General features: G+C 59.6%; 1 protein-coding gene across 2 annotated transcripts in view; it reads right to left on the minus strand.

The window, feature by feature from the left end:
• Positions 1 to 4,620: 4,620 nt before the first annotated feature.
• The window catches only part of GTF3C1 (general transcription factor IIIC subunit 1), a 70,555-nt gene continuing 61,104 nt past the window's right edge, over positions 4,621 to 14,071 (minus strand). Inside the window, exons 30-37 of one of the 2 annotated variants that reach the window (XM_045875212.3) lie at positions 12,892 to 13,064; positions 11,714 to 12,001; positions 10,510 to 10,769; positions 9,438 to 9,718; positions 7,867 to 8,392; positions 7,077 to 7,128; positions 6,058 to 6,250; positions 4,621 to 5,698 (exon numbers count right to left, since the gene is read on the minus strand). In XM_045875212.3, coding sequence (XP_045731168.1) covers positions 5,486 to 5,698; positions 6,058 to 6,250; positions 7,077 to 7,128; positions 7,867 to 8,392; positions 9,438 to 9,718; positions 10,510 to 10,769; positions 11,714 to 12,001; positions 12,892 to 13,064 — 1,986 coding nt within the window. In that variant the 3' untranslated portion in view covers positions 4,621 to 5,485. Of the gene's footprint in view, positions 5,699 to 6,057; positions 6,251 to 7,076; positions 7,129 to 7,866; positions 8,393 to 9,437; positions 9,719 to 10,509; positions 10,770 to 11,713; positions 12,002 to 12,891; positions 13,065 to 14,071 lie in introns of those variants that run through there. The other variant, XM_064592886.1, reaches the window with a different exon arrangement.

Here is a 14,071-nt window from a genome sequence, read left to right on the forward strand (position 1 = left end):
TCAGCCTGGGTCCCTGCGGGAGGAGACACGGAGAGCAGAGCCTCCAGTTTACCCGAGATGGACATGTATCATGAGCAAGAAATCAATCCCTGTTGTAACCCACCGAGATCTGGGGGCTGTGTGTCAGCACCACATAACCCAGCCTGTCCCGACTGGGCTGCTGAGCTGCGAGTTTCCCTTTTTTGCTTAAGTGGGTCTGACATGGGTTTGTGTCACTTGCAGTGGGAAGTGTCCTAGCATAAGGAGGACTCTCCTCCCAACCTGAGGAAGGACTAACTACATTCAATGGGGCCAGGGGGCCAGGCTCCATCCCTTCTCATGGATGACCTTGGGCAGTCGCCTGCTGTCTCTGAGCCTCAGTTTCCTCTTCGTAAAGTGGGGGGCAGCCATGAGCCTCTCGGCTTGCTGGGAGGACCTCCACATCTGGGAGGAACGGCTCGGCTGGGATGAGACCCACACACAAGAAAGCGGAGCTGGTGTGTTCCTTTAGGCTCCCTGTTGGAGGGGAAGGCTCTTCTCCCTCCCCTGCTTGGGACTTGGTCTGGGGATGGGCCACGTGGGGCACATCCCACCCGCAGCCGCCCGGACGCACCATCAGAAAACCAGGGACGGGAAAGACGGAGCAGCGAGCACATACGTGCACTTGCCTCCCGGGAGCCCCCCGCACCTAGAGAACAGGAGGAAGAAGTACACGTTCTCGACAGGGAGGAGATGCGAGAGGGGTCGCCCGTAGTCAAGAAGCATCAAGCCACGAAAGGAAAACAAGAGGAGTCGGGTCTCCGCTCAGACGTCACCTTCTCAGCAGGACCTCCCCTGGGCCCCTCACTCAAAACTGCAGCACCCCACTGACTTAGTTGTCCCCCGTAACATGTATTAAGCTCTAACCTGTGTCTTTTACTGATTCGTCGTGTTTACTGTCAGTCCCGCTAGCACGGGGGTTTCGTCTGTTTTACTCGCCCTGCGTCGCAGAGACTGGAATGGTGCGTGGCACATGGCAGGTGCTCAGCAGATGCTGGACAGACGAGCATGTGAAGCAATCAGTTAACGGCAGAGCAGCGGCTGATGAGGCAGTGGGCAGAGAGGACAGAGGGGACTGAGCCCAGGGGGGAGCCACCTGCCCTGGACCTGGAGATACCACAGAACGGGGCAGAGAGACGAAGACGGGGGCCTCCTGGGAAGTCCTTAAACGGAGCAAGAGACCCTCTCCCGTTGCTCACCCTGGGGGGCAGTGAGGGGTCTTTCCCCCGTCCCTGGGGGGCCACAGATCTGAGGGGTTTTAACATTGGTGGCCTCAGAGAAGAAACCTTCTCATTCTGCAATTTAAGGGGTCTCCTAGAATAGAGCTGGCTGCTCACCCCAAAGCAGCCCCCACCTCTGGCAAGCAGCTTGTGTGGGGGGGGCGTTGGGGGCCGCACAGGTGAGCTGGCAACGCCAACAGATCAACCGACTAGCTGCCAGTCTGCAGAAGCTATTTTCTCTCTCTGTGCCTCAGTTTCTTCAGACACGAAATGGGCGTACTGAGCAGACGCGCTTTGAGGCTGCCCGGAGGCCAGGAGTTGGTCTGCGTCAAGTGCCAAGGACGGTGCTCAGGAAGTATTGTTGCGTGATCATCATTTCTGTGGGCAAGCCAACCCCCTCCCCTGACTACTCCAGCAAGCTTTTCCCGTTCACCGTGGGACCCGGGAATCCTCGCTGCAGACACCTGGAGAGCAAGACGAACCAGCCGCGAACCGAGCCGCTGCCGCCACCTGCTGGTGACCACAGGAACTTGACTGAGGTGGGAGGGGCGGCGCCAGAGTCTTGTCAGGTGGCTTAGATGGGCGCCCCTACACCATGGTCGCGGCCACACTCTTGCCGTGGGAGTATGGTGATGACCCAAGGTGAACGGATGGGGTTTTTTAATTCCATCAGGGCTGACTTCTGGTTGGGCGGCTGGAGGTGCACAGGGCACTGGATGCTGGGGGTGGTGAGGTGTCACCAAGCAGGGAGATCACACGTGTGCACGCACGCCCACACGTACACACACATACACACGCAGACGTGTCAATACGCGGATCCACACCCATGCACAACTGGGAAATCCCTGGCACAAGCGGGTCAGGGGTCCAAGGGAAGGCTGGGTGGTCAGGGGAAGTCAGAGGGCGGAGATCACGCTCAGCCCAGGTCAGAAACGGGGCAGGAGGGGAGCAGGGCCAGCAGCCGGCAGGACATGGTCTGAGAGGACCCCAGACAGGAGGGAGGCGGAGTCTGAGCAGGCAGAGGAGGAGGCTCAATAGGGGGAAACCAGCAAGAGTGGTGCTTACCTTTAGGGAAAGGAGGGAGTAAGTCCAGGGACACGGCTGGGGGAGCCCAGCGAGCTTTATCAGTGAGACATTTTATGTAAAAATGGCATCACAGACCCATGTTTTCTAGTGGCGCAGAAAATGTATGTAAATGCAAAGAAAAAGGTCCTGAGGGGAAAGGAGCCTGGAGGCTTGAGTCTTACTGTAGTGTTTCAATTAAAGAGAATACATTACCATGTTGCTGATGTAAGTTAAAGGGAGGAAGAACCGAAAGTTGGGGGTGGGGTGGGACACGAAGGACAGAGCCACGATGTCCAGGCCCTATAGTTCTGGCCTCCTGTGAGCGGCAGGCCAGGGTGAATGGGACGTGTGCCCTCTGGGCTCAGTGTCCCTCCTCACCCTCCCTGCCTTGTTTGGGAGTCCCTTCACATCCACTTCAGTTTTCCACAGTCTCTACCACCCCCTAGTATTTATATTTAACACAAGGCTCTCCTTCCTCTCATTTATGGGACCTGCTTGACCCCTGAAGGCATCTGTGCTCAGATCTTCTGGTCTATGCTGTGGTTCCTGAAGCCCTTTGTGCAGAGGTTGGAAGGGGAGAGCTACCTTGGATGGGTGGGTGGGTGGATAGGTGGACGGATGGGGAGGTGGGTAGACGGATGGATGGTGGGTAGATGGGTGGATGGATGGGGAGATGGGTGGATGGATGGATGGATGGTGGGTAGATGGGTGGGTGGATGGGGAGATGGATGGGTGGGGAAATGGGTGGATAGATGGATGGATGGGTGATGGGTGGATGGGTGGGGGGTGGATGGGTGTGTGGGTGGGGGGGTGGATGGACAGACAGACATGGACAGATGCACAGGTGGGCAGAAGGAGGGAGAGAACAGGTCATCCTTGCACAGAATGGCTGGCTGTGGAATGTGGAGCCTGGTCATAGAAGCCCATCTCTCCACTGAAGGGCTGCACCCCTCATCCCTATGTCCCATCTCCCAAACACAGGCCCAAACCATCCCTCAGGTACGGGGACAGAATGGGAGATAAACTTTGCTGAGCCCTACTATTTGCTTGTCCTTGGTGCCCTTCAGTGCCTCTGGTCTTCGCAGGAAGAAGTCAGTCCATCCCCATTTTTCAGATGAGAAAAGCAAGGCTCTGAGATGGGAGTATCGAGACTGGGTGCCTGTAGCACCACCTGTCTCCCACCACACAGGGTGTTCCCAAACAACTGGCATTTGTAAAGTATTTTCTGTTCATAAAGCAGGTAACACTCTTTTTTCTACTTGATCTCAAAAAAATCTCCCCACTTTTTTTTTTTTAATACTTGAGTAAAAATGAGAGGAAAAAAAGTGACGGTTAAGACTTGGCCAGGTCTTGGGGGCGCCTGGGTGGCTCAGTCGTTAAGCGTCTGCCTTCAGCAGCTCAGGTCATGCTGAAAAGGTCCTAAGGGGAGAAGCCCACTTCTCCCTCTGCCACTCCCCCTGCTTGTGTTCCCTCTCTCGCTGTCTCTCTCTTTGTCAAATAAATAAATAATCTTTAAAAGAAAAAAAAAAAAAGACTTGGTCAGGTCTTGTCTGTGCTGGGGTTCACCCTTAGACTCCCCGCTCCGTGCTCCATCCTGCCCCTCATCATCCCAGAGTCTGGTCCCAAGATGGAAACACGGGGCCCTGAGTTGGGCCAGGCCAGGAGCTGCAGGTCAAACATGCCCAGATGGGCTGCTTTTGTAAGGCTGAGAAGCTGGCAGGTGTGAGGCTGGGCCTGGGGCTGGGGCAGTGCTGCCCCGGGGGCCCGTCCCCACTCCCACACTCCCCACTGCCCTATGCGCTGTCGCTCTCCAATTTTCCACAAGATAGAAGTCTGGATTTTTTAAAAATGTGAAATGTCCCATTTTTAAAAAAAATGTTGGCAGCTCATATACACATATAAAAGAAAGAGAAGGAAAAAGAAAAAAGAAAGAGAGGGAGGGAGAGAAAGGGAGGGAGGGAAGAAAAAGGGAAGGGGGGGGGGGGAGATGGGAGGGAAGGGCTGAAGAGAACGCCCACTGCCCAAACCCAGGCCATAGCCTGTGACCCCTGCAACCGGCCGACCTGGCCCTGGGCCACCCTGCATGGCACAGCTGCCCGAGCGTCTCCGCGTAGACAGAGGCCTGGGCCCGGCTGAGGAGGAGGAAGGGCTCTGGAGCAGGGGTAGGAGGGCTGGGCCGACCAGGGGCAAGTCAGGGCCACAGCGCCTCCCTCCCCCTTTGGTTTAAGTGGGAGCCTCTATTCCTGGCAGTTCTGCAGGTGAAAGCAGGAAGGCCCCCAGAGGAACAGAGATTCTTTAGGAAACACAGAAACCTAAATGCATTTTCCTTCACTTTAATTACAAAATAAATAAATACATGCCAAGGGGTTTTTTTTAAAGAGAAAAGAAGGGAAAAGAACAAACCAACTGTAGGCCCGCTCAGCTCCTCAGCTCCAGCTGCGGGAAAGGCGCCCCCCACCCCCACCCCCCGGAGGCCCGCCGGTTGTCTTGTGGGACCAACAAGGGGGCCCCAGGCTCAGGGTCCGATGTCCTGCCTGGAGAGGGGTCAGTCCCTGCTGGGGCCCTGGGTGGCAGGACACACAGCCCGTTCTGTGACGTGCCCCCCACAAGGCCCTGCCACTTGGGGCACTTGGCCTTTCTGCCATGGTGGCTGGAATCTGCAACGCGGGCTGTGAGCAAGGCCAGCTCCTGACCCTCACTGGCCAAAGGATGACGCCGCCGAGGTCCATACGGAAGGTGGAAGGCACGGGGGCCTGGGCCGGCAGCTCCGCTCCCTAACGGTGGAGGCCCTTGGAGGCCAAGCCCACCAGGGCCTCTCAGACTCACCACAACCCAAGTTCCGCAGAGAAAGCAGGCAGCGACGGAGTGCAGGATCCGTGCCTGCAGCCACGGCTAACACGCCCTGGGAACGAGAGAGGGACAGCAGGGACCCAAGCCTCCCGGTAGCTGCTCCCTGACAACGCCCGGCGGGCCGGAGCAGGGCCCTCCGTCTGGGAAGCCCCCCGGAGCAGGCGGGCGGGAGGCCCTCTTCCGAGTTCCGGGCCCGAGGCTTGGCACAGACCTGTCCCTGTGCCCCGGGCAGGGTGCGGCGCACGCGGGGGCCAGGTGGAGCCCCCCCAGGGAGTCACGCCCTCCTCAGGCACCAGTGGCAGGGAGGGGGGGTCGTGGTGACCGCACGTGCCTCATAAGTGGACCCACTTGTTCCAGTTGACCTCGTGGGGGAACACACGGCCCAACCGCAGGGTGCAGTCCAGCGTGGGCTCGTAGAACACAGTGGGGCTCTCGCTCGGGCTGGAGGGCGCCTGGACCTCCGGGACCTGGGGCTTGGAGAAGAGCGAGACGGCCGCCGGCTTCCTCAGCAAGCACTTCTTAATGCAGCCCAGGGATTCCAGGCCCTAGAGACAGCGGGACACCTAGGGTGACGGGTGCACTTGCAGACCGGGTCCTCCATCCCACCCTGGGAGCTGCAGGACCCCAGGGCAGGGGTGGGGGCCGCAGGGGCCCAGGGAAGACAGGCGAGGGGCTCATGGGCCGGACTGGCGGCCTCGGAGGGCACCGAGAACACCTCTCTGGGCAGGGCTGAGCAGGGGGGTAAAGTAAGTAAGGGACCCATGCGAGCGGCCTGCTTCTCAGGCCGAACCTAGAATCTCCTGATGGGCCACCCCGCTGGGAGGCTGAAGCAGGGGCCCAGGAGGAGGGAGCAGTGGTCAGCAGGGAGCTGCGGGGAGGCCTGGCCAGCCCAGCCCGGCCGCACCTGCAGCAGCTCGAGCACGGCGATGGGCTGCAGGACGCCCTGGTAGTGCTGCAGCAGGCGGCTCTCGGGGATGCCGGGCCGGGTCATGATGTGGTAGAGCACGGCCTCCATCATGCCCTTGCACACCGGCACGTTCAGGTGGCCGTCCACGATGCGCCACGGGCGGGCGATGAAGGAGATGTTCTCGCAGTCCCTGCAGCGGCGACATGCAGGCGTCAGGCTCGGTGGGTGAGGGACACAGTTCCACCGACAGGACGCTGAGGCTCAGGGCGGTCGGCGCCTGGCCTGCGTCACGGGACCGGGGGTCCTGCTCCTCCACACCCCCCTGCCCATCTGGAATGAGGAGTCCCTACCCCAGGGCCCGGGTCGCCAGCTGAGGGGACCCGCTCACACTCAGCCTTAACCGAGGCCGTGACGTGCCAATGTCCCCCACAGGGCCCTGCGCTGGCAGAGGAGGGAGACGAGCTGACCTCTGGATGCACCAGCTCCATCCTGGCCCCAGGGGCAATGGCCGACTCCACATCAGGCTAGAGCTCACAGAGGTCTTTATGCAGAAGACCTACTTCTGTGTCTTAGCAGTCCCCCGTTGCCCCAGTGACTGGTCTGCCACACGGGGTCCAGGCGTGGGAGGGGCCCAGGACCAGCTGGACACCTGGCTCTGACCGCCATGACCGGGAGCGCTGCATCGGAGCCGGGGGCTCACGGCCCCAGCACACATGTGGGAGGCGCCCCCTCACCAGGAAGGCTCCCGTGAAGCCCATGGTTCCAGACAGACCCACGCACTGCCCAAGTCTACACCTCTGGCCCTCACCCGCTCCCCATAAGCAGCTCCTGCCCTGTTTCCCCAGCAAGTGGGACGACCAAAGACCAACACATTTCCAGGTCCCCTGGCCGAGAACTACTGCGCTGGACTGTGGAAGATCTCCATGTGATGATCACTGCTGGGACCCCGGGGACAGACTCCCCACCCTCGCACCCGCACCCTGCACCAGGCCGCCTGGATCTGGGCACACACTCACTTTTCCCGTGCTGCTTGGGAGAGGCTGCTGGCCACAGAACTCTCAGCCAAACCTGACAGAAGAGGGAGAGGACATGAGACCTAAGAGGCAGGAGTCCATCTCTTCCTCTTCTGTTCATGTGACACGTCCTTTTGGGCTCTGGGGATAAAGCCGTGAACAGAGGGACAGCAAGCCCAGTCCTCACAGAGCCCTCGCACCCTGAGAAGCAAACTGGGCCGGACCGCAGTGTGCAAGTGTGTGTGTGGGGGGGGGGGGGGGCGGTGTTCAGGGCCCTGAGGAACCCCCACGAGGGGAGGCAAGTGAGCACCTCATCTTCCACCCAGAAGCCCCGACCACAGAGCCGTGTGCATAACCCCCTAAGGCAAAAACAGCCCCAAGGAAACAAAGACACCTTCAGAAAGCACACAAAGAGGCCAGCGTTGAGCGCAGGTGAGAGCATCTACCCCGCAGGAGGGGATCCCGGCAGGTTTCCATCCCTGCATGTCTGCCAATCCCAACAGGAGGCGCGACGCCCCCCGTTCCTGCCACTGCGCCCTCACGCGGGACACCTCGGCCAAAAAGGCCTTCCAGAACCACCTTCGTGTCCCACACTGGTCATTCACAGACCTGCTTAGGAGCCCCTGAAGCCCTCTAGTGGGAACAGGCAAGACCTTTCCCCCTCAACGCTGAGGCTAGGAAAAGCTGGGGTTCCCCGTCTCAGGGCAGGTGTGGGGCGTGGGGGACACTCAGCCCAGGACAGGTGATGGGCAGGTGGGGGAAGGTGGGGTGGGGGACCAGGTTTGTTCGGTACCTCTGGGGTCTTCAGATCCTTCTGGAAGCTGGGCCTGACAGCTCAGCTGCTCCTCCTGGTCCTCCTGCCCGGCCTCCGGTGCTCCTGGGGGAGGCTCCTTCACACCTGTGTCTCCGGGAACTGGTGGCAGAGCAGGTGCCGGGGGCTCTAGCTCCTCTTCTGCTCTGGGCCTGGGGCTGGGGGCCCAGCGCACATCCTGGAGCGTGGGCCTCTTGGCGGGGGGCTTCTGGGTACTCTCGGGGTCCGTCTCCCTGCCCTGACAGGCCATGTGACCGCTCGTCCAGCTAGCACGCCTCTTGGTGCTCCGGGGGCCCTGGGAGGGCGGTGCCTGCCTCCCCGAGGGGCTGTCCTCACTGGCAGGCCCGTCTCGGGGTCTGGCCTGGGGGTCTTCTCTTTGAGGGTACGCATCCTCCTCTCTGCCTTTCAGCCGCACCGAGTGCAGGAGCCAGGGCTGGGCAGAGGCCATGGCCACCAGGCGAGTGGTGTTGCCACCGACTTCCAGGACCTGGTGGTGCTCCAGGAGGTCCTAGGAAAAGCGGGAGACACACAGGTCTGTGCGGGATCCTCACGCCTGCTTCCCTTGCTCGGTGCATCTGAGCGTCCCGAGCAAATGGCAAGCCCAGCTCCATCAGGACAGACTGACTCGAGGGCGAGGTCTGGCTTCCAGCCCAAGGCAGGCGCCAGCTGGCCATGCGGTCCCAGGGCAGCCCTTTCCCCCTCTAGGCTTGGGGCAAACTTCTGAGAACCGAAGCTGCCGTGAAAGCGTCCTCCCAGGAAACTCAACACCCCGAGTGCTATCAAGTTCCACAAAAGCCATGATTGTTCCCACACGAATGACAGTAACTCCTCTCGTCCTTATACCAAGCCCTGCTTGCAAGGTCCCTGTTCTGATGGAGACACTGCACCCGACACTATTGTCTTTCTTTTCATTCCTAGCTTAAAAACCCACAAGTCAGGATTCAAGAAATTTGCCCCAGTTCACATCCTGGAACCAGGACTCATAGCCAGGTCACGCAGGTCTGGGGAGGGTTTGCTGTAAGCCCTTGTCACCTGGGCCACAGGGAGCATGGGTCATATGAACAAGGAGACACCACATGAACAGTCGTATGACCCTGCTCTCATGTCCTGCACTCACAAACACCTGCTTCCAACTACAGACCAGGCACATCGGGGCCAGATAAGTCCCAAGGCACTCGATTTAAAAGGTCCATCTGTTAATACGTTCCTTGGGTTCAAGGGTCCCTGATGAAAATGGACCCAGGCAGGTACAGCGGGGAGTCCTGTGGGGCCAGGTGCAGGATATCCAGGAGCTGTGGGCCCAGCAGAGATGGCTCTACTTGGCTCCGTCCCACTGTGCTGAAGAGACGGGACCCAGGGTGTCCAACCTCTCACATTCCAGAGAAGCTGGGTTTTAGGCAAAATCTCCCATTTCTAATCTTGGCGACTAATTTAATCTTTGAAAAAATTACACTACGTGCCCCAAGCCGAGCCCCTCCTCTGAGGCGTGCATCTGGCCGGTGAGCGGTACCTTCTGCGTCGGCTACCCCACATCACTTGAGAGCACGGCTCACCTGGATGTAGTCTGCGAAGGTCCTGGTGCGCTCGGCGTCTGTCCGCTCAAAGGCAGAGAACCATCTGCTCAGCTCCACTCTGTCCACCCCAAAGCACCCTGTGGCTGCAATGACCCCGTGGACCTCCAAGACGGCACACACATCTCCTGGCTCATACCCGCACAGCTCCACCTGGTGGACAAACTCCTCCAGGCTGCAGGTGGCCCCCTGGTTCTTGATCAGCCTGGTGAAGCTGTCAGGGAGGCAGGATATGCCCACGGGTAGCTCTTCCAGAGAAGGGACTGTGAAGATGAGGAGAACCCGAATCAGCCCAGCCCAGGGCCCCAACACCAACTCACCACCCCCCAAATAGGGAGGGGACACCTTCTGGGTGGACGGAGCACGGGCCCAGCGGTCGGGATGCACCCCCGGGGCCAGGATGAAGGGCAGGAAGGTAGGGCTGGGGTCTGAGGACGGCAGCCCCGGAGCTCTGGAGGAGTTCCTCAACTTGGGCTGCCCTGGGCCCTGCCTTCCCGGTGCTCCTGTGTTCACCGCTCCTCAGACCCTGGGGGACATCCCGGGACCCCTCCCTGAACTCCCACGTGAGCTTCCACGAGCCGGGGCTGCTGTGCATGGCTTCCTGGAAAAGCTGGTTCTGCCAAGACCACGGTCACAGGTTTGGCCCAAACCAAACTCCAGACAGAGCACAGAACACCAACTGGGGTTTCGAAACTGAAAGTGAACACCATGCACCCCGATATGTGAAGGGGAAGCAAGAAAGGGGTGGGAAGGGGCCCGAATATTCTCATTTTACATAGAGGAAGAAGAGACTGCCTCAAATTCAGGGTATGGGAAAGCAAGGTTTAAGTAAGCTATTTAAAGTTTCAGAGGTAACGCACAGAGGGCTAAAGAGAGTGTAAAAATTGGAAGCAATGGAGATGTAGATGATGAATGTAAGCCGAGGACTCCTCTTTCAAAGCAAGAGATTGAAAGCAATACTTCAGATGTCTGTGGAAGTGTGTACTTCTGAGCCCCGGAGGGAACCAGCAGCACTGAGCAGGCCAGCACCCCGCGTCGGCGGGCAAACACTCACCGGTGGGCCAGAGCCGGGTGGGCGCGGGGGTGCGGCGCAGGCGGAACGTCACCTGGCAGGAGTTCACCACGATGCTGTCGTTGGGGTTGAGGTTGCGGGTGCTGACGATGCCGGGCGCGCAATAGCCCCGCATCAGCAGGTAGTTGGTGTGGGAGGCCTGGCGGGCTTTCACCTCGATGGCCCGGCGCTTGCTCCCCGAGCCATCGTCCAAGTCTTCCTCCTCGTCGTCATCCTCGTCCAAGCCCCCGTCCTTCCCCAAACTAGGAGAAGAACACGGACCTGGGTGACAGAGCGCAGGCCCAGCGGGTCTGCTGGCCCAGCCGGCCCTGCGGCGGCGGAGGGCTGGCTCCCTCACACAGTGGCCCCCTCAGAGGGGCTGCCGTGCTCCGGCCTCAGCAATGGCCTGTGGTCGCTGCAGACCCCCTACCCCTCCCCCGGGCATCTGGCTGTGAAGGGCAGCGCTGCCGCTCCAGATTCATCCCCTCTGACCACCTCCCCACATGCCGCGCTCACCCCCGTTCACATACCAGTGCCTTTGCAAGGGCTCTTCCTGCTGCTGGAAACCCTTCCAGTTTCTGTCCCTAAACTGCCTGCTTTTCCACTAAATCCCAGCTTAGCTATTAGGCCCTCAAGGACCCCGGCCAGAGCCACACCTCAACAGGTCCCTCTCTTTGGCACAGCCAAGCCCCCCCCGCGCCTGGAGGCACCAGCACGAGGCAGTGGACTAGACACAGTGCTGAAGTCCCTAGTCCCTAGTCCCCAGATCTGAGGTCCCGTCCCGGGGAGCTCCCTGCCACCCTGCTGACATCTGCCATCTCATGTGCCAAATGCCACACAGGGCCAGACATGACGCGCACAGACTCAGCATGTGTTAGTGGAATGCCTAAAGACCAGGAGGGACGCCTGGGTGGCTCCGTCGGTTAAGCGTCTGCCTTCGGCTCAGGTCATGATCTCAGGGTCCTGGGATCGAGCCCCGCATCGGGCTCCCTGCTCAGGGGGTGTCTGCTTCTCCCTCTGCCTCTCCCCCTGCTTGTGTGCGTGTGCGCACGCTCTCTCTCTCAAATAAATAAATAAAAGCTTAAAAAATAGAAGACCACATGATGGAGCAAATAAAACCGCGGACACCACAGGATATCACAGTGCATGAGGCCCCCCAGTGCACTCAGAGCAGCATGTTAGGGCATGCTGACACCTCCTTCCTTACCTCTTCATGACCTCATTCTCCACCATGGAGCTGTCCACCACGACAATCTGCTCCGGGATCCGGACATCCACGGAAATGAGACCCAAAGAGAAAAGGGTCAGGGCAGCCACGCAGTGCCCTCCAGGGCTGTCCAAAGAAAATGCCACCAGGTGGCTTGTAGACTTGTGATTATCCTGGTCTTTGAAGGAAAATTTATCGGGCTGGTCCAACTTGCCGGCAGCCAGGATTGTGTTGAAGAACTGGAACGATTCCGTGCAGACGGTGCTTGGAAATCGCCATGTAAAAATCCTGCATGGACAAAAAGGAGGTAAGGTCCAAACTGAGGACGCGGTGCTGGAGGCCTCCATGTGGATGGGCTACGGGCCCTTAAGATCTTTGCGTTCAAAACTGACCACGCCAGCTTCCCCCCCACCCGCCCAAAACCCTCTTTTCTACCTCGAATGAAGGTGCCACGTTTCAAGCTAACTGCCTGTGCCTTCCCTGCTCACCTGAGCACCTTCCCAGTGGGCCGTGTCTTTGCATCTAACCTAATACTCTACGCCTCGCAGGCATTCGCTATAAACAGGCGCCAAACTGGGGAAGGCGAATGCACTTCTTGTGACAATCATCTTTACCCCAGGCAAACCCCGACCCGTGCAGAGACGACAGGACACGTGTGTCCATGTCACTGTCTCCATGAGGCGACCGCAGAGTCAAGCCCTGGCCTCTGTTCAAAAGCGTGCCTTCCCACAACCCTGTAACGGGGGCCTAGGTCCCAGGGAGGGACCCAGAAGGTCTTCCGGATGCGAACGCTGCCCCTTGGCTCACAGACAAGAATGCCGCAGTGCAGAAATGGTCAGGAAGTAGCTCAGCATCCCAGACCACTGCTCGGATGGCTGAGGGGCTACAGACCGCATCTGGAAGATATGGGATAGCTTCAAACTGAACACACAGCTCGGTGCAGCTCTGAGCCGTGAGAACGGCCAATGAGGCCCGACCAGGATGCCGTGCCTTTCACTGGGCTCATGAGTACCTTAGAAACTCATTTCTCATTTAAGATTTTTCTAGAAGCTGCACGCCCTCTGAGGAAGATGGACACCCTGCTCCTTCCGCTCCCACGCGCTGCTCTTTGCAGAGAAGGTGTGGCGCGGCCTCTGACACGGGCCCTGCCTTGCCCCAGCCCCAGCTGGAGGGCTCACCTGTAGTAGGTCTGGGACAGCTGGTAGGACATGGGCACGAAGGGCAGAGCCCGGTTCTTCTTGGGGCCCAGCATGTGGTTGACGCGGCGCCGGTTGACCAAGCTCCTTTTCTGGCACTCCATGAAGGCCTTCACGAGGATGTGGTCCTTATACTCTCGGTACAGGCGGAAAGTCTGCAACACAGCAAGGCCGTGGGTGAGCGAGGCTCTCCAGCAGCTAGGGGGAGAGGAGCAGGGCACGGGGGTGCACAGACGTGGGAGCCCATCATGTGTGCCGGAGGGACTGAGACGGGGCCGAGGGGCTGGGAGGCTGGAGCAGACTCCTGGGGGTGCGGGGCGGGAGAGCCTGCAGGAAGCTAGCAATCCGATGACAACTTTCACCGCTATCAGAGAGAGGGACACCCCAGAGGACAGGCAGCTGGGACAAAGGACAGCTCTGCACCCCACGGCTATGTCTTAGGATACAAGGTCATGGGAGTCAACGCAGAACCACCTCTGATACCCCTCGCTTCCCCAGCCTTCGCCCAGCCCATCAGTAGATCCGGTTGGCTGTGCCCCCATAAACCATTCCCAAACACAAGGGCCTGACACCGTCTACACCATCGCTCCTCAGCCTCTGCCTAAGTGCTCTCCCTGCCTCTGCCTGTGCCGCCTGCCCCCAGCCCCTGGCCATCTGCCACGCGGCCCCAGCGAGCCCCGTGTGCCTCCACCAGACCACACGCGGCTTCCCTCTGCAGGGCCAACACCCAGTCCTCACTACACCTGACAAGGACTCCCGGGACTGCGACCCTGCCCACCGCTCCAGCCTCCCCGGCCTTCCTACTTTCCCTCAAAGAGCCTTCCCACTGTGGGAGCCTGGCCTTTGCAGCTCCCGTTTCTTGGACAGCATCTCGCCCCCTCAATTTTTGCAAGGCTGACTCCTCAACACCCAGCTTTCAGCTCAAATATGTCCCCTCAAGAAGCAAAGCCTTCTCCTTCTTGCTCCTCTGCAGCCACCTGTATTATAGGAACCTGTTTTATTTTCTCCGTAGCAACGCTCTCCACCTGAAATGTCCTCATTCGCTTACTCGTTCTCTCTCTCCTCCACCAGAAAGAAGTCCCACAGAAGCACAGATTCAGTGGCTGCTGCTGCCATGGCAGCGCCTGGCACCGGGTGCCCAGCACGGGGCAAATGTGGCTCC

Source organism: Mirounga angustirostris, unplaced genomic scaffold, assembly GCF_029215605.1.
Source record: "Mirounga angustirostris isolate CCGP_5_RB_7025 unplaced genomic scaffold, mMirAng1.0.hap1 SCAF_5, whole genome shotgun sequence".
Lineage (NCBI taxonomy): Eukaryota > Metazoa > Chordata > Mammalia > Carnivora > Phocidae > Mirounga > Mirounga angustirostris.